Source organism: Kryptolebias marmoratus, linkage group LG3 (assembly GCF_001649575.2).
Source record: "Kryptolebias marmoratus isolate JLee-2015 linkage group LG3, ASM164957v2, whole genome shotgun sequence".
NCBI lineage: Eukaryota > Metazoa > Chordata > Actinopteri > Cyprinodontiformes > Rivulidae > Kryptolebias > Kryptolebias marmoratus.
In genome coordinates, this window is record NC_051432.1 from 25,188,403 (window position 1) to 25,215,362 (window position 26,960).

Here is a 26,960-nt window from a genome sequence, read left to right on the forward strand (position 1 = left end):
CGAGGACATGTTTTATTTCTCTGCAGCCATTCCAGCCTTGCAGCCCATAGTTTATGACCTATTTGTCCTGAGGGGCTCAAACAAAGCAGATGCAGGCAAGGAGCTGGACACACAGAAGGAAGTGGTGGTGTCCATGCTGCTCAGACTTGTGCAGTACCATCAGGTATGGCTGCAAGTAGAAGCAACACGGAAGACGACTGTGATGAGATTTTCCAGCTCTTTGTTTCCTGCCTGTAGCTCTTATACGTGTTTGTTACAGGTGTTGGAGATGTTCATCCTTGTACTGCAGCAGTGTCACAAAGAAAATGAGGACAAGTGGAAGAGATTGTCCAGACAAATCGCTGATGTCATACTGCCCATGATTGCTAAGCAGCAGGTTGGAATATGTCCGCTTTACGAAAGACATTTGAATCACGTTTTAAATTTATACATATATATTTACTAAACTCCGGCATATAAATATTCATTGATAAGTTTTTATGTTTATTTATTTTTCAGATGCTTCTAGACTCTCCAGAAGCATTAGGAGTGTTGAACACTCTGTTTGAGACTGTGGCTCCCTCATCTCTCAGACCTGTGGACATGCTGCTCAAGAGCATGTTTACTATCCCAGCCACCATGGTGAGACATGTCCTCTGAGAACGTCTTTGTCTTGTGCTCTTTGCGTTTTGTGAAAGTGGTTGGAAATAGCTTCTGAGATATTTAACCTGAAATTAAACGTGCACGCCTCCAGGCGTCTGTCTCAACAGTCCAACTTTGGGTGTCTGGTATCCTGGCAGTCCTCAGAGTTTTAGTCTCCCAGTCCACTGAAGACATCGTCCTGTCCCGGGTCCATGAGCTGTCACTCTCCCCACACCTCCTCTCCTGCCAAACAATCAGCCGCCTGCATCAGCAGAGCCCCTCGCCCAACGACCCACCTGCTGCTGACACAAGTTCTAACCAAGAGACGAACAGTGACGCACAGAAGGTTCCACCTGAGGAAACCTTTGCCAGGTGACTATTTTCACAATGTGCATTTAGTCCAAGTGGTTCTGGAGGCTCCCTGAGGGTTATAGGGACAGAGTTACAAGAATTAAAAAGTACATTTAAAGGGAGAGCTGTGGGTTGCATTTACATAGGAAACTCTAAAGTAACATATATACGCCCAAAACCATACAAATAAAGAAAAAAGCATTTTTTTGTAAGGTAAATTTTTAACGTTGAGCTTATGATTCAACTGATGGAAATCCTGAGACTCCTCCAATAGTTTCAGGAATTATGAATAACATTCCTGGTCTCAGAAAAAAACAAATGACTGTTTTTTAACACAAGGTGTAAAAGTTGTTTCTTTTCATTCCTGCTGTTTTTTCTTATGATTACTTTGCTCAATTAATGTCCTCAACTACATCTCCTTTTTCCTTACTCACTTGAAATGCCTTCTCCTCCCTCTAGGTTCCTCCTCCAGCTGGTCGGCGTGTTGCTCGATGATATTTCCAGCAGACGGGTTAAAGTGGACATTAATGAACAACAGCACACCTTCTACTGTCAGCAGCTGGGCACACTGCTCATGTGTCTCATACATGTCTTCAAAAGCGGTGAGCATATGTCGTTTCATTGTTATGTAGGTAGAAATGTCAGTTCTTAAAATAAAAAAAAAGTTTTACAATTAAAAAATTGCTAAATTCAAGTTTTCAGCATGTAGATGTCCAACTAAATCATTATTTGAATATTTTTTTCCTTCTCAGGAATGTTTCGCCGGATCACAGCTGCAGCCAGTCGGCTTCTGAAGGGTGAGAATGGACAGCCTGGACCAGAGGCCGGTCCTTTCTACCACTTAGAGAGACTAAACAGCATGGTACAGTCTCTCGTCACCACCCACCCATCCCTGGTGCTGCTGTGGTGCCAGGTTCTCCTCATAATCAACTACACCAACTATTCATGGTGGGCTGAGGTCCATCAGACGCCCAGGTGAGAACAGATCAGGGCCTTTCTTTTTGTGAATTCAGATAATTAGGATAAATGGACATAAAACAGGAGAAAATGGGCTCTAAGAACTTTGTCCTATTAAGGGACTGTATTTACATTGAACTTGTCTCTACATTTTCTTCCCTCTCAGAGGACATAGCCTCTCATCCACAAAGCTGCTAAGTCCTCACTCCTCGGGGGAGGGGGAGGAAGACAAGCCAGAGTCCCGGTTAGCAATGGTCAACAGAGAGATCGTACGCAGGGGAGCCCTAATTCTCTTCTGTGATTATGTGGTAAGACTTTAAGATATGTTGGACTGCACAGTGAGCTCATATTAGGGAGGGGAATCTTAAAAACACAATCTAAGCTTCTGCTAAACAAGTCAAAAAATATATTTATAATGCTCAAAGTATTGGAGCACTACTGTGAGGAAGGAAATAATGTTACTGCAAGGATAAGGATGAATATATTACAAATATGTGTCACACATATCCCTGTAATTTCAGTTTCTGACTTGGATATTTTTTCTTTACCTTCAGTGTCAGAATCTCCATGACTCGGAGCATCTGACCTGGCTAATCGTCAACCATGTGCGTGACCTCATCAGCCTTTCCCACGAGCCTCCAGTTCAGGATTTCATCAGCGCTGTTCACCGTAATTCTGCTGCCAGCGGCCTCTTCATTCAGGCCATCCAGTCCCGCTGTGACAACCTCACTACTGTGAGATAACATCTGCTTTAACTTTGTTCTTTTTATTTCATGGTTTATTTTGATTGAAGTATTTTTATCATTTAAGTTACTTTGTCTCCTCAAACCTTAAAGCTGCTATTCTGCCCCATTTCCGTCTTGTACTGACACGTCTCCATTTCCTGATTTTGTTTGGGTGCTTTTGTAGCCCACCATGCTGAAGAAGACGTTGCAGTGTTTGGAAGGCATCCACCTCAGTCAGTCTGGATCTCTACTCATGCTTTATGTGGACAAACTGCTCAACACACCCTTCAGGGTTCTGGCTCGGATGGTGGACACGCTGGCGTGTCGGAGAGTAGAGATGCTGCTGGCTGAGACACTACAGGTAGAGCTCATTATGTTGCGTGATGTACTTGGATGTGTGTGTGTGTTTGCTTCCTCATGAACACATCCTGGCAACAAGTGAAAACTACCCAAATGATTCTGTGAAGCTTAGAAAACCTTCTTCTCATTCAGAAAACGTGTTAACGTGTATCGTTGTTATGTTGCTTATTTGTAATATTCATCTTTGTTGATCTTTCCACCTCCAGAACAGCATAGCCCAGCTGCCTGTGGAGGAACTGGAAAGGATCCAAGAATACCTCCAGACGAGTGGCTTGGCTCAGAGGTATCCTCCTTCCAGAGTTTGTAGTTTGTGTTTTACTTTAGGCTTGTCCTGACTAGCATCACTTCATTAACATCATGCCTTTACATCACTCACCTGCTGAAATACAGAACAATGTTTAAGCAGGTTTTGGGTCACTATAGTTTGACGTAATTTACTCCAAACAAATGTAGATTATTATGCAGTTTTGTTCCCAGTTTTTAAGATGGATCTCTTTTAAATTAGAAAATACACTCTAAACATTTGTCTCCTCAGGCATCAGAGGTTCTACTCCCTGCTGGACAGGTTCAGAGCCACAGTTACAGACACCAGGAGCCCCACGCCTCCAGTTACATCACATCCATTAGATGGAAATCCACCTCCTGCCCCTGAAAAAATCACGCCTGACAAGGTGAGCTATTAGATTCTGGAAGTCTGCACGGTGTGAGAAATTCAAAACACTTCTTTGATATCAGAAAAGAAATGAAATTCAGTGTCATGGCTATAATTTTTTATTTTGTTGTAGGAATGGTATGTGGCCCTCGTGAAGTCCCAGTGCAGCCTTTATGGGGATGTTTCCCTGTTGGAGACAACAGAACTTCTTACTAAACTACCTCCTGATGATCTCTTCAGTGTCATGAGCAGCAAGGTAACGCCGAAACAAACAAACACACAAAGACCTCCACTAACCCTACCTCTACAACTGATTCACTTTTTGGAGTTAATCCAGTTTAAGATGGCCGCCACAGCTAATCGACTTTAGCCAACTCAAAAGTGTCTGACTGTCAATTTTACAAATATTGAGCTAAAATCTGGTGTTGTAGTAGCTGGAAGTCATTCTCAACACAACCCAAGATCTTTACGTTACGCAACACCTTTGCTTAAAACTTGGACATTACCTGTTAGTCAGCACTGTGTTAGCAAAATATCTCATGAACCACTGGACAGATTTTAGTGAAACTTTCAGAAAGTAATTATTGGCTGGACATTGAAAATTCATTAACATTTGACATCAACTCAATTCAAGATGGCTGCCACAGCTAATCGACATAAGCCTACATAAATATGGCTTTAACTTGGATATTAGATATATTGAAGTAAATTACAACAACTTTGGCATAAGATGACTTTAGTTTTAAACTTTGGTATGAAAGGCAGCAGGCAGTATGCATTCCTTGAAGGAATGCTAGGCTTTTAATTACAAATGTAATGACTGTCTAAAACAAAATGGTATTTTTACACGTGAACTGTCGTTTTCCCAGGATTTCAACCTTCGCCTGCTGTGTCCGTGTCTGAGTATGGGAGTGCAGAGGTTAACACGGGGTCAGGGGTCACTCGTGATGGAAACTGCCTTGCAGGTGACCCTCGAGCAACTAGCAGAGGTCACTGGGTCACTTCCTGTCCCACACCAGTCTTTCCTGCCACCCCCTCAACCTCAGCCTTATTGGAACCAGCTGGGTGCTGTGTACGGTGAGATTAAGGGCTGGGGCAACAGAATAGATTAACTGTTGGGTGAAAACAAGAATTTCCTCCTGCAGCTTTTTGTTTTTTTGTTTGTTTGTAGCAGTCAGGCTCTTTTTGGTAAGCACGTTTTAACTTTTTTTTTACCTTTGGTTGTTTTCTAGGTGAGCCAGGTTTCTACCCCAAGGTTTTAGCACTCTGCAGAGTGTTGTCGCAGTATTTGTTGAACGTTAGTCAGTTGCCTCCATCACTTCATATTCCCCCTGACAAGGAGCACCTCATCACCACTTTCACCTGCACAGCTGCTGAGGTAAAACATTCAGTATCCCCAAAGCTACATCATTACACAGATTAGTTTTTTGTTTATAAATGGACAGTTTTTATAGTCGTATAGGTAGTTTAGCTGAAATAGCTGCTTTAACCTGCTTTTTTTTCCTGTGTGTGAAACTCTCTGACCAGGTTGTAGCGTGGCGCCTGCTCCAGGACCAGTTGCCCCTCAGTGTGGACCTGCAGTGGGCCCTTTCCTGTCTGTGCTTGGCCCTGCAGCAGCCCTGCGTCTGGAACAAGCTCTCCACCCCTGAGTACTCCACGTACACCTGCTCCCTCATCTACTGCCTGCGCCTCATTATTTCTGCAGGTAATGAAGGAACATTTCTTGTCATTAAGTGTTTTTCGTATTCATGCTTTCCTACTTCTACAGTAGAGCTTTTTTTGCTGTTACCTTTCAGTTGCTGTGAGTCCTGGAGACCGGTTGCTACGTCCAGAGAAGAGAAGGCCACACGGAGAAAGAGATGCTGAAGGAGACCAGGTGGACTTGGGATATGCCAAAAGTGAGAATTAATTTAGAAATGGCATGAAATTGCTGGTGTTGTAATGTTTCAACACTTCACTAGATGCTCATTGGGCTTTTCTTTGTGTGATTCTAAGTTGCTGATCTGAAAATGTGTTTGTTACAGATAAGTGTGAATGGGAAGCGTGTGAGTTCATGGCAGAGCTCGTAGAGGGATTGCAGAGCATCCTTTCCTTAGGTCACCCAAGAAACTCTGTATTTCCTGCTTTTATCACACAAACACTGCGCAACATTGTCATCAGTCTGTCCAGGCTGCCTCTGGTCAACAGCTACACCAGAGTTCCTCCCCTGGTTAGTGTTCAGAAGAGTCATAGTTCTGTCAGTTCTGATACATGAACGCGTTGGCATGTTTGTTTAAATGTTGTGTGTCCACACTTAGGTTTGGAAACTGGGCTGGTCCCCTCAGCCAGGTGGGGAGTTTGGCACGACACTCCCTGAGATCCCTGTTGACTTCCTGCAGGAAAAGGACGTCTTCAGAGAGTTTCTATATCGCATCAACATACTAGGTACAGAAATGCGCACTCTTGAAGTTATATAATGTACTTCATTGTGTTCATTAGACGTGTCTCGTTTCATCTCAGTGCTTGCTGTCTGATTGATGAAATTTCAGGCTGGAGTAGCAGGACTCAGTTTGAGGAAACGTGGGCAACTCTGCTGGGGGTGCTGGTCACCCAACCAATCACGATGGATCAGGAGGAGGAGACGCATCAGGAGGTAAACAAAAAACATGAAATGTCTTGATACTAATGTGGATGCAAGTGTCCAAGTATCTCCTATTTTCAACATGATGAATTATTTTTTATCTCCTTTTTTTCCAATCGTTTTGTCTCCAGGAGGACTTGGAGCGCACCCAGTTAAATGTGTTAGCAGTGCAGGCCATCACCAGCCTGGTGCTGAGTGCCATGACCCTACCCACTGCTGGCAACCCTGCAGTCAGCTGTCTGGAACAGCAGCCTCGCAACAAGAGTCTCAAAGCTCTGGAAACTCGGTAACTATGCTGCTGTTATCTGTCTGCTGAGTGGCAGCCTATTATTAGACACGTTGCAGAGTCGGACAACTTTATTAATCCCAATGGGCGATTTGTATGTCAGCAAGTTCAGTACATCAAATAAAAACAAAATACAATTTGTGACATGGAGTTCATTTGGACTTAAAATGGCTATTAAATCTTAAAATTCGTATTGTCCAGGTTTAGCAGCCTAACAGCAGAGAGAACGAAGGACTTAGAATTGCGATTGGTTCATCCTGGGCAGAATGACAGGATGATGACGATAGTTCCACTTGTTCTCTCAGTCACCTGTGAAGTCCCTCTGGTGAACACCAGTAATCTTGGAGCACAAGTTCACAATCCTGTTTAGGCTGCTCTTTTTGTTTTAGACTGAATTTTGTGTGTGCGTGTCCAGGTTTGGAAGGAAACTCGCAGTGATTAGGGGCGAAGTGGAGAGGGAAATTCAGGCTCTTGTGTCAAAGAGGGACAATGTCCATACACACCATCCCTACCATGCCTGGGACCCTGTGCCATCACTGTCAGCAGCCTCTGCAGGTAACAGACCCGCCTTATCCCTGCAGCTGTCGTTCAACCATTCATTAAAAAAAAATTTGAGTGGATACATTTCTTGACTGATTTGTTTCAGCAGGAACGCTAATCAGCCACGAGAAACTGCTGCTTCAGATCAACACAGAGAGGGAGTTGGGCAACATGGATTACAAACTGGGGCAGGTAAAAGAAGCGTAATGAAAACAAAGTGTGTTAGATTCAGGTAATATCTGTAGCTTATGTGTATTAAATATGACACATCTCTCAACAGGTCTCCATCCATTCAGTGTGGTTAGGCAATAATATCACTCCTCTGAGGGAGGAAGAGTGGGGTGAGGATGAAGAAGATGAAGCAGACACTCCGGCACCTGCCTCCCCACCTGTATCTCCTATAAACTCCAGGTCAGACGACACACAAAGGCTTACATCAGGCAGCTAGAACATTAACACCACCTGCCTAATGCTGTGTGTGTGTGTGTGGGGGGGGGGGTCTCAAAGTAACAACCACATGTCTGCCAAGGCCTCAAGTGTCACAGCAAAATATTCTGTTATAATGACATGATCAGAGAAGCATGCACGTCACAAACTGCTGTATCTGTGCTTTTCAGGAAGCACCGTGCAGGTGTGGACATTCATTCATGTTCACAGTTTCTGCTGGAGCTTTACAGCCAGTGGCTCATTCCAGGCTCTCCAAGTAACAGGAGGACCCCGACCATCCTCGTCAGTGAAGTGGTCCGATCGGTGAGCTGTTCTGCACACGCTCAGTTATCATCAGGTCAACCAGAGAGCTGTAAATCTGCATTATTAAAAAAGGCTGTCAACTGTTTGAAACTAAATACTTACTCCCAAGCTGATTGTCAGATACGCTAATGTCCTTCCATATCTCTATTCAGATTCATTAGATTTTAAAAAGACTAAAATGTTCTGAGAGAACAAAAATCAACTCCCCAATGAATGTGGCTGCCGCAGTTTCACTTTCAATATTCTTGCTGTTCTGTTCAGCTGCTGGCAGTGTCGGACCTGTTCACAGAGAGGAACCAGTTTGACATGATGTTCTCCACCCTGATGGAGCTCCAGAAGCTTCACCCGCCAGAAGATGAGATCCTGAATCAGTACCTGGTTCCTGCCATCTGCAAGGCTGCTGCTGTGTTGGGCATGGTGAGTGAATCTTTGTGAGAGGGGGTCAAATGAGGTGATGGGAGAACTGCTTTGTACTGTTAAAACATTTACTACTGATGATTTGTTTACAGGACAAAGTAATCGCCGAGCCTGTGTGTCGCCTGCTGGAGACGACCCTGCGAAGCACCCACCTGCCCAGCCGCATGGGAGCATTGCACGGGGTGCTGTACGTGTTGGAGTGTGACTTGCTCGATGAAACGGCCAAACAGCTCATCCCTACAGTCTCGGAGTACCTTCTGTCAAATCTCAAGGCTATTGCTCAGTGAGTGTTGCTCTCTTTAGTCTCCCACACATGCAGACGCTGTCCTCGATTCATCCTCTAATGAGTTTAACTGGAAATACAAAAAGCCTCAGGGAGCCAATATGTTTAATGTCACTGTGTCAGTCCCCCCTGCACTGTAAGAGGATCTGTTATTCAATTAGCTTTTTATCCAGCTTAGTAAGGTAATGGAAACAAAGGTGCAGTCCACCTCTTAGCCTCTAGGTGTTGCCCTTGACGTTTCACACACATTCCTTCTGGCATTTTTATCCATTTATTCTTTTTTTTTCTATTCTGCAGCTGTGTAAACCTTCATAACCAGCAGCACGTGTTGGTGATGTGCGCAGTGGCCTTCTACATGATGGAGAACTACCCTCTGGATGTAGGAGCTGACTTTATGGCTGGAATTATACAGGTATAATAAAAACAAAACGAGATGAGTGCGATATTTGACTCAGAAGTTTAAACACGTGGACAATATTTAAGCTGAACCATTTTTAGTGACTTTTTAATTTAAGTTGAAAGTTTAGAATCCAAAGCTGGTTTGAACGTTTCAGAAGCTTTGAGGAGTTAAATTATGTCCTCTGATTGTTAGAGGTTTGTCCAGTGGATAAGAAAGAAAAAACATTAAAGGCTTTTTATGTTATTGTGATAATCTGGTCATTTTTGAAGTGATGTTATGTCAGATAGTTATGAGAAGTTATGAGATAAAAGTGAGAACCTTTTTAACCATAGCATCAGTTTTAGAACAAAGTAATGAAGGAAAAAGAAGTCATGTTAATGGCTAGTCAGTCTGGAAACTGTTTTATAAAGTTTTTTTTAAGCAAATAAAACAACCATTGCTCAAAAATGTCGTGCTTCTGCAAGAGAACGTTGTGTCAGCTAACCTGAAACCTCTACATGTTTATATGACAGTTTGTTTAGTTTGTCAGCGTTTTCTCTGTGTTACTACATGAATTCATTTGTCCTGAGGCAGCTGAATTTAAAACAGAGACCGGTCTGGGTAGCCATTAGCCTGATTCTTAGGTGGGCTTTTTCCTCTTTCTTCTCTACTTCATTACCTATGACTGATGTCACACACAAACCTAAACAACTACCACTTAAATAGTTAAGAGCAAAAAAGAAAAGACCATTCAAACAGAGGCTTGTTCGTGTCTTCTCCCTCTTCTCTCTTCCAGGTGTGTGGCGTGATGGTGTCAGCCAGCGAGGACTCCACCCCCTCCATCATCTATCACTGCGTGCTGCGGGGACTGGAGCGCCTCCTGCTGTCAGAGCAGTTGTCCCGCGTAGACGGCGAAGCTCTGGTCAAACTCAGCGTGGACCGAGTCAACATGCCATCGCCACATCGAGCCATGGCTGCCCTGGGCCTGATGCTCACCTGCATGTACACCGGTACGAAAGGTTTAACTTCAAATCCACCAGAAATAATAAATGTTGTATGTTGGCTTAAACGGTGACATGTAAACATCATGACTGGTGCTACTGTTACTGCTGCCATGACTGACTGCTAAACTACTACAGCATGAGGCTGGCTAACTCTACTGACGACCCCTAACACTTACCTGCTTGTCCGTGCGAAGGTTGTGACCCATTTCTGCTCTGCCACACGTCCCAGACTCATCTCATCATAGCAGCATGCAAAACCCTTCAACTCTTTTTACACACAAATTATTAGCCAAAGCTATCTATGAACAGGTAAATATGTGAGTGTAGAGTAAAAAGGCATGGAAATAAATTGCTCCACTCAGGTTTAGCTTTTAGCTTAAGTAAACCTCGTTCTGCATTCGACAAACATCGCTAACAGTTTAGCGAAGCAGCTAGCAGCTACTTTGGATATAAGTTGCTGAAAGAAACAGAGCCCTGTCTAAAAGGAGCAAAACCCTAGCTAAAAACCAAAAGTAGTAAATGGTAGCTAGAAACTAAAGTAGTAAAAGGCTTGCTAAAATCTAGAAGTAGCAAAACACTAGCTAAAAGCTAAAACTAGCAAAAGGCTGGCTAAGAGTTAGTAAAAAGTTAGCTAAAAGTAAAAGAACATTGGCTAAATCTAAAAGTAGCATAAGAAGACAAAAAGGCAAGCATGGTGATGCAGATTAAAGCTAGTTGAATATTTTTCAAAAGTATTTAAGTTATAAAAACTAAAAGCCATAGCTCTCATCTCCTGAAAGAGATAAATGAGTTTTGATTTACAAAAAAATTAAAAATACAAAGTATGCAAAAGTTGTTAGATTGCAAAACAATCACGTGAATGCTTCACACAGGTTTCTGAAGTGCAAATAAACACTATTTACTGTAAATATGATACTAAATCTCAAATGAAAAATAAATAAAGCTTGAAAATAACCACTTACTGCATCTTTAAAACCCATTTTTATATATTCAGTACCTTTTTCTTTTTGTATAATCTGCTCTTTATACCTTCTACCAGTTCCTCATTTACCCCTACATGTATGTGCATTCATTTGGTAATGACTCACATAAGGATTATATTTAAATAATCCTATGTTGATTGTCTCCACCTGCTTGCTTCCTGCATGTCATAGATGTTGTATCCGTCTGATATACCCCACCTCTAACCCTTATAACAGCCCCTGCTAACTGTAGCCGTTCTAAGTATGTCATCCATATGTTAATGGCATAAATAATTCCTCCTCCTTGCTCAGAGTTAGCCTGCACGTTCTGAGTTTGGCCCTTTGCAAACTGACTTTCCACATTTCTTCTGTGCTGTTTGTTCAACTCGAAAGCACCGCAGGAGAGGCTAATCTTACAATTTAACGTACCGAGAAAACAAGTCTTTAAAACTTACTAATACCTTTCAGCACCAGTCATTTCGAGTAAATCTGAAAAATAGTTGCTCCCAGAAATAAGCAAATTGTCTTTTTTTGTGGTCTACGAAATTCTAATCTGAGTCCTGTGATGCGTATCCCAACTCCCACTCTAACCTTTACCCCACTGGTCCAACCCGTGCCACCCATCCCTCTCGTCTTCTCAGCCGTTCTTGCATCAGGTTCAGATGCAACAAGGGTTAGAGGTCAGGTTGACTCTGCTGTAGCGGAGGCGGTTGGCGTCACAGCGGGTCATGTTGGTTTCTCCTCAGGCAAGGAGAAAGCCAGCCCTGCCAGCCGCCCTGCTCACTCTGACCCGCAAGCCCCGGACAGCGAGTCGGTCATTGTCGCCATGGAGAGGGTCTCTGTGCTCTTCGACAGGTAAAAATCTGTCAATACGCAGCGTTTGCACTTTCCTTATTTCAATTCTAAGCTTCCGACCATTTAAGGTTGGTGTAATTATATGTTAAGAGAGCCTTTTTTTTTGTTTTGCATTTTTTTATTTACCGTTACCACCTTCCCTCTTTCTGTAGAATCCGGAAAGGTTTACCCAGTGAGGCTCGAGTTGTTTCCCGGATTCTGCCCCAGTTTCTGGATGACTTCTTCCCTCCGCAGGATGTCATGAACAAGGTCATCGGAGAGTTCCTGTCCAATCAGCAGCCGTACCCACAATTCATGGCCACAGTCGTCTACAAGGTCAGCAGCAGCTCATAAGAGCATAGAAATAAATATAAAAATAATCAAATCTCTTTCTTTGATTTAATTTACCAAGATATATTTGATAAACATCTTGACTAATCTAAGACTACTTTTGGTAAAAGTGTATTACAGATGTTATAATTAATTTTATTAAAATTCACTGCATTTGTTGTGACACAAGTTCCAAGATAAGTGGAATAAAAAATAAGGTTAGTAACTCAAAACTAAAAACTCCACTCATATCAGCTTCTCTGTTTAATGTAAAATATTTTGTGTTATAAAAATAAACTAACTTTACCTTCTTGCCTTCGTAAACCGCGGTGTTACTCTCTCTGACCCGTTCTTTGTCCCCTGCAGGTGTTTCAGACCCTCCACGCCACAGGCCAGTCTTCAATGGTGCGAGACTGGGTGCTGCTGTCTTTGTCCAACTTCACTCAGAGGACACCAGTGGCCATGGCCATGTGGAGCCTCTCCTGCTTCTTTGTCTCTGCTTCCACCTCGCAGTGGATTTCTGCCCTGTATCCTTGCACGTTGAGGTGTAGAGTTCATGAAAGACGATGATGAGATTTTTAGATTTCGTACCATCGAGTAGAGCTCAACACGAGGCTCCAGCACAGTTTTTTAATTTTATTTTTTACATCAAGTTTATTTAAATGTTGTGTCACCTGCAGCAAACGCAGGTTAGAGCCACTCTGATCACAGCAGGAGAAGAGCAAATCTTTGGCTTTAAAGAACTCAAATCAGAGCAATTATTAAAGTTTAAATTTTTAGACTGGCTGACTTTGGGCTCAGATGTTTGTTTTTATAGAAACTCCATTTTACCCTTGGTTCTGAGCAGGTTACAGCTTAGGGACGGGCTTTTAAAGTAAAAACACTTGTTGAATTTGTCTAATTATTCAATTTTTCTTCAAATGTATACAGTTTGGACTGTATACAGACCGACGCTCTGAGTTGTTTTTCGGGAGGGGAGGTAGGCAGAAGGTGAACAATTGGGACAGTTGCATTATTTCTTTAAATTTGCCCATTTTAACAAATTTTTGAATACTTGAAAATCATTGCTCATCCTGCTGAAAAGAAGTAATTGTATAAAATATTCTTCTTATGACAGAATAAAGGAGTGAAAAGTCAGTGTTTGGCAGTTGGGTCCTGTAGGATCTGAATCCAAACGCAGCTCTATTATAGAGGCTCGAACGCAGAAAATCTTTTTTTTTTTATTGCTAAGCAAACTAGATTGTTTGTTTTGTCCTTATCTTCCCTTTCTGTTAACCAGACTTCCACATGTGATCAGCCGTATGGGCTCCAGCGAGATTGTGGACATCAACCTGTTCTGCTTGGTGGCCATGGATTTCTATCGGCATCAGATCGACGAGGAGCTGGACCGAAGGGCTTTTCAATCAGTATTTGAGACCGTGGCCTCGCCGGGTAGCCCTTATTACCAGCTGCTGGGCTGCCTGCGATCAATCCACCAGGATGCATCGCTCTAAAGGCGACACGCTGAGTCCGGCACAGAGAGGGGGCAGTGAGATGCGATAGGATGAGTAATTAGATCTACACGTTCACTTCCCTGATAATTTGGGATCTAGGGAAAGAACAAAATGTTCATTTAAAAAAAAAAGCTATTGTAGCTTCATCTCTTCCCCTCCTTTTCACTGATGTGAGCAACTACTGAAGCCACCAGGGTGAATTCAGAGGAGTGAATCCAGTTTTAGGTGGTTCAGTAAAAAAAGTTCTGTAAACTTCAGCAACTACGTGAAGGATGAAACCACGGTGGACTCCTCTGCTCCTCCCTCCACAGCACCTTTTCATTAAAAAACTAAACAAGATAATGTAAGTCAAACACAGAACAGCTTTGTTTATTTTCCTGTGAGGACTTGCTTAAGTATTGTGATGTCAGTAAAGTACAATAGAGATGACGTGTTTACTATATTTAAGGGTTCCATGCATCTATTTTTCAGTGACTTGTTAAAAAAAGGCCTAATGTCTGATTGGATCGCTGATAACAGGCTGGCACCGAGGAGTCAGAAATGTCTGCTTCACGTTTGTAATTGGTGTATATTTAAATGATGTGGTCTTTCAGACCGTCGATAATAAATGAAAATGTTTATGTGTAAGAATGAGCTCTGATAGCTGCGGCAGTTTAATCTTTTCTGGAGATGTGGTGGACTTGTGGTGTGTTTGTCACTGCAGATAAGATGCCACGAGTTCTCTGGATGTCACATTGAGAGCAAAAAAAAAAACATTTATATGCAGGCAAGTTTAAAAAAAAGTTGTTTTTTCCAAGTTTGTCATTTTAACTGTTTAAGAGCCCATATACACTATCTGCACCCAAACAGTGCAAACCATTAAGAAAAATATCAAATTTTAGTGTTTTTGTTTCTTTGCCTTTTTCTTAACCAGTAGCAAAGTATTTTTTATGATTTTATTAATTTGCTTATATCTGTCTTTAAGTTTGCAGTCTTGTGTGTTGAATACATCAGAAAGATTCCACCGGTTTAGTTCTTGTACTTGTTTTTTTTTTTTTTTTAAATCTCAGGACTTGTGATTTTTGTTGTCGTCGTCGACAGACTGGAAGTAGTCTTCAGTGGAGCTACCTTTGTATCTTGTAAAAAGAAATCAACCTAATGTACAGTCACACGAAAGCCATGGAGCATGACAAAGTGAGAACCTGGCGAGGGCGCGAGAGTCTGAGACGTTCAGGTGACATGGCGCCGTTTTCTTTTGTCGCGACACTTAAGCGCTCGCTGAAGTCTGCAGAAAGCTCCGAGCTCGCGGCGTTGGGTCAAAGACTTGGAGCTGCCTGGGAGCTCGCCGGGCTCTGTACATACACTTGCCTTAGATGAGACTGAATATGTATGTCCTGCGCACTGAAAGCTTGAAAGCATGTTCAGCATTAAGTCCTGTTTTCTCGCTTCGTGTCTAACTCTGCGTTTCTGTGGGTACTGTTGCCATGACTGTGGCGTGGAGGAGACGTGACACAATCCAAAGGGAGCCTTAGCGACCAACAGCAGCTTTGACAAATCAACAGATGAAGAGGTGTAGCAAGATCAGACCACAGCAGCTTTTCCCTCCATTTTGTTGAGCTTTAAATATGATATCTCTGAATATTAAACACACTTAGCACTTAAAAACTTGAAGTTCTTTATGTGTTGATGTTAGAGCCCTGCACTTACTAACATTAAAGCATTCTGAATATGTTCCCACTTTCCAACCTTTACAGCAGTGACAGTTTTTCTTTGCTCACGTTAAAATAATGTAGAAACACAGAGTCCTGCGGCTGCTGTAGAAATTCCAATGTGAGATTGAAATTGAAGGAGTTAAGTTTTCTGAATGTGTGACTGTGTGGAAGGAAAATACTGGAGGGGAAACATTTTCCTGCACTACTTATGTTTAAGGAAAACATTCAGAAACGTCACGGAGGATTCATTCTTTCCCGCTTGTCTTTGGGTATCATCTCCTGGCAGAAGAGCAGAAAAACCCCTGCGGGGGGGAGAAAATTACCCTCAACCCTTCTGTGGTTTTGTTGTCTTGAACAAAACGTCTCCCATCATTTTACTTCTCTTTGCCAAGTTTTCCAACATGTCCCATAATCTTTAGTATTTTTATAATTATCATATTGGCTCTTTGCTTTCAAAATACAAAAATCATTTATCTATTTTTCCTCTGAGAGTATATAAATTGTTGGGTAATTACCATTTTAAATCCTCTTCTGTGACGTAAAGACTGAATGGAACGATCTTTTCTTTAAGTTAGGTTTTCATCTCGACCATAAATAAGGACAATGCATTTTTTTATTTTTAATTTCTTGTAAAACTGTGAGAGAGATTGTGTATTTCAGTGAAGTTGACTATTTTGAAAAGATTATTGCATATGGTCTGTAGAAATAAATTATTCAAAGATGTTAATCTTGTGGGATTTGATTTATTGTGTTGTAGATGTGACAGTATTACTGTCACAGCATCCATCTGTAAAACTTCAGCTGTTAAAGACGGTTTTTACTTTTAACTACATCAGTAATGTGTTCATCGGTTGGTGTAAATACTGACAAAGCAGTCGTGTTTACAGGTTTCCTTTTCTCATAAAAACCGCATCTCTTGCGTACGGAGAGCATCCTTGTTTTACAGCAGCCATTAAGATGGTTGTTTGATTAAAAGGTATTAACAGGATTAGGAGGCAGCTGCCATCTGCTTCATGAAGGCATCGATAAGAGCTGCACAAGTCAACTTTACACAGTGTCACCTGTACTTTTGTCTTAAATCAGCAGCTTAGAGGAGCTAAAATGTTGGGAAAATATTAGAAATATTAACATTAGGCGCGGTTAAAGATGGACGAACAGATTAAAGAGAACCTCGATGTTGGGTCAGTTTGTTCTTCTTTATTTTGAATCACAAACCCAGAATTACAGAACAATGGGCTGAGGTTACAAAAGGATTCTACTTAAATATAAAAAAACCCACAAATGCAACAGACCGGTGAATGTATATATATGTAATACATATATTCATAAAAGTAATGCTCACTACAGGAAGTGCATTTTTTGTTTTGCTGAAGAAGCTGACGGACCAAAGTATTGTCTGAAAGTAGCTAAAAGTATTAAAAGATTAGTTAATAGCTAAATGTGTCAAAAGGCTAACAAGTAAAAGGGATTAAATCAGCTAAAAGTAGCAGAAACTGCAGGTAAAAAGCAGAAATAGCCCAAGAGGACACAGAGGGAGTTTGCTGAAGCAGGTTTCCAACAGAAGCAAATGAAGACATCTCTATTTACTTACATGGAGAAAAAAAAGACAAAGCTAAATGTTTTGAGAAGTATCAAACAGCCATAGCATCCAGCTCCTGAATGAGCCAAACTTTGTCATGTATGAACGGCTTAAAAAAGCTTAAATTTTGCAAAAACTTAGAGGAAAAACAGGTAAACAAAGAGCTTTGACATCATAGTGGATCCCTGCCTTTCTTATTTTATTTTTATGTGAATGCTCTTCCAGTCTTAAAAACATTGTGATGTTTTTTTGACATTTATCTTCATCCTGGGTTTTTTGAGCAGCACTGACTGATGAGCTATAAAACCCTCTCTTTGAGATAATACAAGCTGTTAAATGAACCTCATGTTTTAGTCCAACTTAGGGGTCCCATGTTTGCTCTGCCCACTCTAAACACACCTCCTCTGACCCAGTCTTCCTCCTCCTCCTCCTCCTAGGCTACTTCGCCAGATGGTGCAGTCTTTTCTTTTGTTTACCCTTCGCCCCTGAGTTTACTTACCAAACCTTGGCGACAAAACCATGGGATCCTCCCGAGCAGCATCATGCCCGGACACCGACAAGTAAGTCATTTCTTTAACTCCCGGCTGAGTGAACTCGTTGCTAAAAAAAAAACAAAAAAAAAAAACATCTTTGTGGGAACATTAGAAAGAAATCCATCCACCTCTCATATATTCCAGCCAGCTGTTTGTCGCTTCTTTAAGTTTGTTCTCTCAGCGCGTGCTTGTAGCCTAACTCTTTTTTATTTCTTTTAAACTTGCACTCTGATTTTAATATCAGCTAAACATGACATGCTTTTTAAAATTTATTTTTTAAAATTTTATTTGGACACCTGCGGAACTAGTTACCCGTTAGAAGTTTTTTACCAGGCTAGCTTTTCGTCAACTTTCATCGGCTAGCCGCGTGATTGACAGCCGGGGGGGCCAATGACAGTGGGCAAAAAGAAATCTGTGTACACCGCCGTTGCCACGGTTACGGACCGACATTCCAAAGATGTGGAACTTCGAGGGGCGGGACTCTAGCGTTAGCATGGGTGGGTGCGCGGGTTAAACGGCAACTCGCGGCAAGAAAACTTTTAATTTTAAACTAAAAGCGAAGTAACTTAAACGCACTCTTTTTGTCGACGTAAAGCATTAAAAACAAGGCGGGGTATTTTTTTTTCTCACCAGTAGCCGCTGTATACAACTAGCGCTAACTTTTTGCTAGCTGGCGCGCTGAGCTAATCAAGCTAACGGTACTACGTCAGCGAACGCTTTCTCGCTTTGCGGAAAACTTTAACTTAAGAACGAAAACACGTTTAACGCGAATTAAAGCCGTAGGCCACGTTTCGGAAAATGGAAACCGAAAGTCCCCGCGGGATTTAATTGTCACAGGCGGCGTCTCTGTAAGTTTACCTGGACGCCTGAACATCTGCACAGGTGTGTCTGGCTCCTCCCCTCCTGCCTGATAAACACACACAGCAGAGACTTGCAGCATCCCTAAAAGAGAAAGGCAGTATGTTTAATCTATGGATGCATCACTGATTGTATATAAAAGCACAAAACAACGTGAATAAGTGGAAATCATCTCATCACTGGATATATCTATAAATATTTATATATATTTTGTGACTCAGGTATCTTCCCTGGATGGATGGAAAGCTGACACCAGGATGGGACCACTAGCAGAGCTGTGTTAAAACTCGACCCCTGGTTCTCACCCATGTGCTGCATTCTGAACCGCTGCTCCCGTTTTCAAAGAAGCCTGACAGCTCAGCGGTCGTACACACAGACAGGTTTTTTATGTAAGAACTGCTCTCCTGCAGAAACTAAGGGTTTAAGATGACAAAATAAAATTTACCTAAAAAAAATGGATAAAAAGAGGTTTTCTGGCACAATGTCCAGGCAGCTGGATGGATCGTCCAAGAGGCGCCCCTGTGTTGGAGGTGGGATGAATTTCCCTCAGCCTCCCCCGCCCCCTGCTCAGTACGGTCGTATTAAAGCTGTGGAGGTGGCAAGAGGGAGAACGGGTTATGGCTTCACGTTGACAGGCCAAAGCCCCTGTGTCCTCAGCTGCATCCTAAAAGGAAGTCCAGCAAACTACGTCGGGTTGCGCTCAGGAGACTTCATCCTCTCCGTCAATGACATCAATGTCTCCAAGGCTTCCCACGAAGATGTTGTCAAACTGATCGGGCGATGCTCTGGTGTCCTGAAGCTGGTCATCGCTGAGGGAGAGCATCACAGGCGCCACCACCACCAGCGGACCACGGGCAGTCGCCACCACAGCAGCAGCACAATGGCAGCAGCTTACCTGGACTCTTGTTCCAGTGAAGACGAGCTGGATGGTTTCTATGACAACAGTGTTAACAACAACAACAACAGTAGCAGGTCGGGCTCTGGAGCTCGTGGAGGCTGGTACAAACCCAAAATGGATTCAAAGCAGCTGGGCATCAACAGAGCGGAGAGAGTCGTGGCGGAGCTGCAGTCTGGAGGAATCTTTAACATGATCTTTGAGAACTCAAGTCACTCTTCCAGCAGCTCGGACAAGGACAGGCCCGGGGTTAGCTCGTCCTCAAAGCCTCGTCAGGTGTCCGATCCAGAGTTCTTTCCATATCAAAACCCCTCTCGATCCCAGAGCAACCCAAACCTTCTCTCTGAGGAGGAGATGGCCCAGGTTCTGAATGATGATTCCGTCTTTCTGGAGTCAGACATTCACCACCTTCACCTTCACCACCAAGAAGAGCAAGATATGGATGTAGGAGAAGGGGGCGACTTTGTCCTAGAACCCAGCGAAGGAATCCTCAATGTGGGGATGATTGTTGGCTACCTTAGCTCCATTGAGCTCGCGTCCACAGGCACCAACCTGGAGAACGACAGTCTGCAAGCCATCAGAGGGAGCATGAGGCGCCTCAGGGCCGAGCAAAAGATTCATTCATTGGTCCTTATGAAGGTGCGACCAAATCTTCTATTAACTTACTGTTCAATTAAGTATCAACAAATATGAATTAATCCATGCATGATACATTTTTAATTGTCTTCAGTTAAATCAAGATTTAGTCATACAAATACTCAGTGTCTGTTTGTATTAAAATTAAAAATTACAAATAATTTGCAGAAAGTACCCAATATAAACAGTGGTTGAACATGAAAGCCCGTTTTTTATGCTGTTTTCTAAATGTGTCAGGCAATTCCTATGGCCTCATTAGTCTCCTTGGTTGCAGGTAATAACATGCATTAATTATATCCATCCAGGTCATGCATGACAGTGTGCACCTGTGCAGTGACAGAGGTCACGTCTTGGCCACTTATCCTGCAGAAAAACTGGCTTTCAGCGCCTGTTGTCCTGATGACCGGCGGTTCTTTGGGCTGGTCACAATGCAAGCCTCGGACGACCACGATGATCATCACTTCAGCAACGGACAAGATGAGGAGGGGACTTTGAGGACGTCGTGTCATGTGTTCATCGTGGATCCAGAGCTTTGTCACCACCAGGTAAAAACACAGAGGTAGAGATGAGGCACAGTTATTACAAATTGTTCTAGAATTAGATATATCACAAGAATGTTGTATTATTACATTTATCCTGAGTGAATTACAACTTTTAAGACTGGAGATTTTAAGCCAGAAAACAAATGCTCACTAAATTTCATTTAATTAAGAAAACCTTTGGTGCTTTTAAAAAACTAGTCATAGAAAACACTGTTTGAGCACTTTCTGGCAGAGACCCAAATAATAAACAATAATATAAAGGCCATCATGCCTAGGAATATTATCATCCACCACCTTTTATGCCAGAGTTTTAGACTGAAATCTTTTTATGTTCTAGTTTTTTTTTATCAAACCTTGAAAATAACATTATGTGCAAACTCCTGTGATATTGTTATCTTTGGTGATCTGTTAGTGTTTGAAGTACATGTTGTGAATGACTGTCAGCTACCACCACACCAAATTTTAGTTCAATATCTGTAAAATGACTGAGATATAGCCATTTTTCTGTTTGCTAAGATTACTTTGCTGTGGCAGCCATCTTTAATCAGTAGATGTACAGCCAGTGGTTTCTGTTAAAATCCATTTTGTGATTCATTAGATGTTCTGCCAGTGTTTTGTCTTGGTCAGGTGTCAGTTATGTTGGTCAGACATCTTTTATCAGCTGGGATTGTTCCGTCTGCAGGTCCATATGGGGGTAGCCAGGAGGTTCGGCTTTGAGTGTACCCCTGACCCAGAGACAGGAGGATGCCTGGAATTCCCCTCCAGTTCTCAGCCCCTCCTCCAGTTTGTTTCTGTCCTCTACCGGGACATGGGAGACAACATTGAGGGGGTTCGAGCTCGTGCTTTCAACGATCCAGACAACGACGCCCAGCAGAACCACAGCACGAGCAGCAACAGCGATAGTGGGATCGGCAACTTTTTACCTGAGGAGAAGAGCAACAGAGTGCTTTTAGTCGACCTCGGTGGTCCTCCCAATCACAACCACGTATCCGGGGCGCGGCACTGGGACAGCCCACCTTCGTCCCAGCAGGCATGGAGCCCCACACTAGGAGCCGCAGCCGCTCATCCTCCTCCACCTCCTCCTCTTCCTCCACCTCCTCCAATGCTGAGAAACGGCCACTACCTTCACGATCCGCACCTTGCTGACCTCCCTCACCCTCTCCCCTTGGCTCATCCTGATGTACCTGGCAGGCTGTCACGAGGGCTCCACCCACACCACTACTCATCAGGGAAGCTGGGAGGAGCTGCGGGGGGAGGAGACAGGAGAGGGGCTGGAGGAGTAGCAGGGGTGGAACCACAGCGGTGGCTGCCCGTCCATGTGCTGAGAGACTGGCGTCAGCAGCAGCACCACCACAGCCACTTCCAGGGTCTGAGCAGCGATCAGGAGTCCTACGCCGAGTCCACTGACGGATGGTCTTCAGCCAACTGCAGCACTCTGCCCCCACCCATGAATAAGATCCCGGCCGACCGCTATCGGGCCCCGTTGGCCCCCGGGGACCACTTGCAAAAACCTGGTGGGAGCCAGCCTCCTCCTGCACATCCCCAAACCCACCGGCTGGCTGCGCAGAAAGATGAGTGGGCTAAGAAACTGTTTGGTGACCGGGAACGCACCGGAGCACGGAGAAGTGAAAAGGAGAAGAAACGAGAAGGGAAGGTCGAAGGGAACTCAAAGGAGGGCGAGAAAAAGGTAAAGTAGATATAATTCAGGTATTACGACTTTTCACTCGGATGTTGTATTTGTTTTTTTCCTCCTTATTAAACTAACGGTGTCCTCAACTTTTCTATGAACGCTGCATATAGAAAAGGGCATCAGTTTGTGTACTGTGAGAGAGTTGTGTTAAAAATGACTGGGAGATGAGAAGCCCCTGCAGCAGGTTGCACCCCCACATCACACACTCCTGTTGGGAAAATTCCCTTTGACTAAAGTGTGTCCAAGACCACCGATTATTGAAACTATAAATCCACGAGGGCTCAGCTCATTGTTCTCTGTTGCTTTCTCCGTCTTCCTCTCAAGCTTCAGTATTTATCTCACAAAGTTATTAAATAAAATGTCATTTCCCTCGAATTAAAGAAACGTATTTACGCTACGTTTAGCCCAGCTAACAACCCCATAATACTCTGAATAATGTGAGCAGCCCAGCTGGCTCATTACCCAGACTTGGTTAAAGTATCAGATCATGTATTATGCACTAACCAGACATCTGCCATCACCTGAAAACCACCTGTTTGCACCTTAATGAGACTTGGTGTGATGGAGATTCATTCCACTTATCGTTTCTCTTTAATATTTTAATAAGTACATTTACATTTAAATTAAATACACTATTCACCGGCTTTATTAGTGACGTTAGGAACAAGATGCAGAACTTTCCAGCCTGACTGCTTTCTATTTGTGCCTTTTACATGCACTGTGACGCTAAAATCTAGTAAACTGTGTTTTATTTTAGAAAGTTTTACATTTGAGGACATATCTGGTGCCAATCAGGTACCGGTAAATGCAACCTGACAGGAACGGGCTTTTTAATATTTAACAAAAGTCAAAATCCAGTGTTCAAAAACCCCTCAGTGATTCATTAGTTTATACAATAATAATTTTAATTAACTGTCTGCTCTGTGACTTTATCAATGACTTGAAATGTTCTTTACAAATTCAGGCCTATTTAATTTATTTTTTTTACAACATTGCTTCATTTTATTTAGGTTTACTGCCGTGGGTTTATGTAGATCCCTCACAAATTGTTTGCATATTTCTGCAACACCTCAGTTTTTTTCTATTTCAGCCATTTTGTTATAAACTTGCTGCTGTGTTTGGCACCATCGTCCTGTTTATGACCCACTCTGGGCCCAGCTTCACCACTGAGCGTCACAGTTAGTTTGACATCTCTGTGTTTGGTTTTCTCCAGAATTAGAGATGTGCATTATGGTCACTTATCTCCTGTTTGTTCCCACCTGGACTGGAAGTCTTGTGGTTTGTTCGAATTCAACTTTGTCGATCTAAGCTGAGCTTATATGGTCTTTTTAGAGAAAGGGTCTTTCTCCTCCTTTCCCCACCAAAGAACCTGTTTGTTCATCATAAGTTTCATCATTTAAACTGACTGTATGGTTCTTAGTGTCACCTCACAGCAAGAAGGTCTTCAGTTTAAATTTTCAGACCTTTATAATGGCGTTGGTGTGTTTTCATTTAGACATTTAAAGCTTTTTTTCTGCGTCTTCTGCTCTAACCTCGAAGTGACTGCCCACCAGAAGATTGGTAATTAGTAGAAATAGTTTCAAATATTAAATAATCTTTTTCACTGCATAGTTACAGACTCCACATTGTGTCTAAAATGGCGTCATAATTCTTCACAGATCAGAAGGCTTCAACATTTGTTTGTCTAAGATCATCTTGATGTCTTTCCTCCTTGGCATTGAATTAACACACACCACATTAAGTGGGGATTTAGTTTTTCTACGCATTTTTTGCATTTTAGCTGAGGTAATAACACAAAGTTGTATGTTTATGTTATATGCTGTTCATCTGAGGTTGTTTTTACCTGAATTTATGAATTCTCTTTACTGTGTCCTGCTACATAAAGCCTTAAAACTGAAAGATGTGCTTATTTGTTACCATGATTATACAAAATAAAACCAGTGACATCAACTCAGTCTTTGTTTCCATGTAGTAAAGATACTGAGGACAGTTTCTTTGGAACTGGTGGACACTCCTTCTCTAAGTAAAGCAGATAGGTGGACAGGGGTCCCAGGATTGTCCCTTACAAGGGACAATCAGAGGAAGTGTTTAAAATACCACAATAAGGCAGAGACTGACAGTGACAGGAAGCTGGACGTTAACCTTTATGAACAATGTCCTCGGCCTGAACAGTTTTAAACTCCATCAGTGAGCCATGTTTTCTTCTACACAGGTTGTTTCTGCTTTACAAAGTCTCACCACCTTCCTGAACTAATCATGAGATAATCACATTTATTTAATTTATATTTGTATATATTTTAATGATTCGGGATGTTGTCATTGATTGCTTGTGTTATTTGCCACATGGTGGCGCTGTTTCACTTTCTCTGCAATCCTCCTGCAGCCTCGCACATTTCCACGGAAAACCTTTTCAGGTTTTCATAAAATAAGACACAACTTCTGAAACCTTGCTGGTACTAAAAAAACATCTATAACTGATTGTAGAAAATATCAGGAAGTCTCAGTTTGTTTTAAAATCACTTAAAGAAACAAAGTTAAATCTTTATAAACCAAACATTCAGGAAGTGAATCACTTATTGGTATTTTTATTCCTAACATCTATTATTCATATGCTGAGATGTAAACGGGGAAAATGCTGTCAGTTCTGCTAATTATTAGTGAATCATTTGGAGGTATTTCTTATTTTGATAGACTGTTAGGAGGCTGTCAGTTTTTTTTTCTTCTTAATCTAAAAAAACATAGAATTTGTAGATAATTCTTGTGTTTTGTGTAATAATTTAGCTCCTGCTATAATAGTTTTTTTACTGTTGATGATTTAAAAAAAGTCTTTTTGTGTTTTTGTCGTGTTGTAAACAGGAAAGAAGTTTTTTTTATGTGAAGTTGATGATGTGTGTTTTGTGGGAGGAAGAGATGAACAAGATCAGCTGAAGAGAGGAGAGCTGTGAGTTTTCTATCAAAATTTAGTTTTTCACGCTTTTTCTTTGAAAGTGTTTCGATGCAATTATAATTAACATAGCAACTTTTCCTAAAATATTTCCTGTGTGTGTGTGTTTAAGCCTCGTTATTATGGACTGGTTCTAAACGGACCAGGTCAAAGAGGGGTCATGCTCAGACATTTAATCAAGCGTTCGAATCTTCGTTATCTGACATTCAAACAGAAATGCATGCGGAAACACACACACACACACACTCATACACACAGCTGACTCAGTATCCAGGCAACACCACGGGCTCCGCCTGATGAAATGCAGACGGTCTCAGAAACAGTCGCTCAGATGTTTGTCAGCATCATTTAATTACATATCAGCGGCCGTCACCTGGGGGCCACTCATATGTGCCGCCTCCTGAGCCAGATTTCGTCCGTGAAAGCTGAGAGAGAAGACAGATTATTTCTGAGTTCTGAAAGAGCAACAGTTGTTAGGCAGCCCGTTGTGGACCTGTGAGTGCATCACCACGTTAATTCGCCCAGAATTTACTGCACCACTCAGCGTGATGACATCATTGTCAGATGGCTCCGTGATAAATCTCCATGGTCTCCTGCGTTCATCGTCAGTGGCGGTTTATTGCATCGTGTCAGTTTAAATCCAATTTAAATAAGCTGGTTTTCACCACTGAAATAGAAGTACACTGGAATGGCTACTGATGGCTCTGGCTGAGAGTAGCTGCTGTCAAACTGGGTTTTTTTAAAAAATAAAAATAAAAATACAGTATGTAATGCACATTGTGCAAACAGGAGACAAGAGTATGCTGTAATGAGTCTCCCACAAAGCCCGGTAAGCATTAGCGGGGGCAAAAAGCCAACCCTGTGCACCACTGCTACTGTGCTGCAGTCATTGTACATAACTGCACTTTAAGTAAAAAGGTACTTTACGTGTCTGCTTAGTCGAACCAGAGCTCTGCCACCAGTGTCTGTAGTTAATAACACCTTGAACTTATGTAATGTAGTCATTTTCTTCATAATTCTGGAAACATTAAGCCCTTATGTAACGTGCACTTCAGCGTTCAGACATGGATGACTGACCTTTTGTCTAACCTATACACTGATTCACTATTAATTGCCATATATTTCTAATATTTTACCTAACAAATAAATGAATAAAATAGCTTGGTATACTAATGTGTGATATTTAGGACAATATGTAACTAATATCAGGGTTATATTTTCAGTTAGCTGATGTATGCCCACCTTCAGTATCCTGCTTTACAGTGATTACAGCAGTGTAGTCGATTTCTATTAAAAAAGAAAATTAGTAGGCCTAATGGGACATTGGGGCACTCTGCATTGTTTTAGCTGAGCCTACAGGCTTTAAAAATACACAGATGTACATCATATTTTCACATGACAATAAACTCACTGAATAAGAAACCAAATTAACGACACGTTAAGAAAAGGGCTAAAAATGTCTAAATATTTCTATCTCTACAACCACTGTGTTAATCTCCACGAACATCAGCAGGCTTCTTCTATAGACTGTTCCTGTAAAGAATGAAAACTTTCCCATGGGTCTGTAAATGATTTAAATATTTTTAAATTCTGTTTGTTTCTGCTACAAAAAAATAACGTTTAATATTTTTTTTAATTGTGTGAATGCTTTATAGCATTCACACCATTGTTTTCCTGTTTCTCTTTATTATCTATTATCTATTATTGTGTGAATGCTTTATAGCATTCACACCATTGTTTTCCTGTTTCTCTTTCTTATCTATTATTCTTCTTTCACTATTCCGTACGTTTTTCGGCATCTAACTCGTTCCGCTGTAGCTTCAGCTAATTCAGCTATAGCTTCAGCTAATTTAGCTGTAGCTTCAGCTAATTCAGCTATAGCTTTAGCTATTTCAACTATGCTAATGCTAATTCAGCTATAGTTTCAGTTAATTCAACTATAGTTTCAGCTATTTCAACTATGCTAATGCTAATTCAACTATAGTTTCAGCTAATTCAAGTATGCTACTGCTAATTCAGATATAGTTT

The 26,960-nt window shown here is 42.0% G+C and overlaps 2 protein-coding genes across 11 annotated transcripts in view; both read left to right on the forward strand.

The window, feature by feature from the left end:
* The window catches only part of htt (huntingtin), a 31,535-nt gene extending 15,553 nt beyond the window's left edge, over positions 1–15,982 (forward strand). For 2 of the 6 annotated variants that reach the window (XM_017416965.3, XM_025006072.2), the window contains 32 exons: positions 27–163; positions 260–376; positions 499–621; positions 734–993; positions 1,432–1,574; positions 1,725–1,947; positions 2,096–2,237; positions 2,484–2,663; positions 2,839–3,015; positions 3,221–3,297; positions 3,550–3,685; positions 3,800–3,922; positions 4,536–4,743; positions 4,899–5,044; positions 5,194–5,371; positions 5,463–5,564; positions 5,691–5,875; positions 5,964–6,090; positions 6,195–6,298; positions 6,418–6,572; positions 6,988–7,127; positions 7,219–7,304; positions 7,393–7,523; positions 7,730–7,862; positions 8,124–8,279; positions 8,372–8,562; positions 8,860–8,974; positions 9,738–9,951; positions 11,549–11,762; positions 11,915–12,077; positions 12,438–12,598; positions 13,351–15,982. In XM_017416965.3, coding sequence (XP_017272454.1) covers positions 27–163; positions 260–376; positions 499–621; positions 734–993; positions 1,432–1,574; positions 1,725–1,947; positions 2,096–2,237; positions 2,484–2,663; positions 2,839–3,015; positions 3,221–3,297; positions 3,550–3,685; positions 3,800–3,922; positions 4,536–4,743; positions 4,899–5,044; positions 5,194–5,371; positions 5,463–5,564; positions 5,691–5,875; positions 5,964–6,090; positions 6,195–6,298; positions 6,418–6,572; positions 6,988–7,127; positions 7,219–7,304; positions 7,393–7,523; positions 7,730–7,862; positions 8,124–8,279; positions 8,372–8,562; positions 8,860–8,974; positions 9,738–9,951; positions 11,549–11,762; positions 11,915–12,077; positions 12,438–12,598; positions 13,351–13,564 — 4,961 coding nt within the window. In that variant the 3' untranslated portion in view covers positions 13,565–15,982. The remainder of the gene's footprint in view (positions 1–26; positions 164–259; positions 377–498; positions 622–733; positions 994–1,431; positions 1,575–1,724; positions 1,948–2,095; positions 2,238–2,483; positions 2,664–2,838; positions 3,016–3,220; positions 3,298–3,549; positions 3,686–3,799; positions 3,923–4,535; positions 4,744–4,898; positions 5,045–5,193; positions 5,372–5,462; positions 5,565–5,690; positions 5,876–5,963; positions 6,091–6,194; positions 6,299–6,417; positions 6,573–6,987; positions 7,128–7,218; positions 7,305–7,392; positions 7,524–7,729; positions 7,863–8,123; positions 8,280–8,371; positions 8,563–8,859; positions 8,975–9,737; positions 9,952–11,548; positions 11,763–11,914; positions 12,078–12,437; positions 12,599–13,350) is intronic. The other 4 variants (XM_025006071.2, XM_025006074.2, XM_017416966.3 and 1 more) reach the window with 3 other exon arrangements.
* Positions 15,983–16,989: 1,007 nt separating this feature from the next.
* The window catches only part of rgs12b (regulator of G protein signaling 12b), a 59,142-nt gene continuing 49,171 nt past the window's right edge, over positions 16,990–26,960 (forward strand). For 2 of the 5 annotated variants that reach the window (XM_017416982.3, XM_017416984.3), the window contains exons 1-4: positions 16,990–17,394; positions 18,447–19,759; positions 20,062–20,301; positions 20,981–21,985. In XM_017416982.3, coding sequence (XP_017272471.1) covers positions 18,680–19,759; positions 20,062–20,301; positions 20,981–21,985 — 2,325 coding nt within the window. In that variant the 5' untranslated portion in view covers positions 16,990–17,394; positions 18,447–18,679. Of the gene's footprint in view, positions 17,395–17,855; positions 18,326–18,446; positions 19,760–20,061; positions 20,302–20,980; positions 21,986–26,960 lie in introns of those variants that run through there. The other 3 variants (XM_037974901.1, XM_025006085.2, XM_017416983.3) reach the window with 3 other exon arrangements.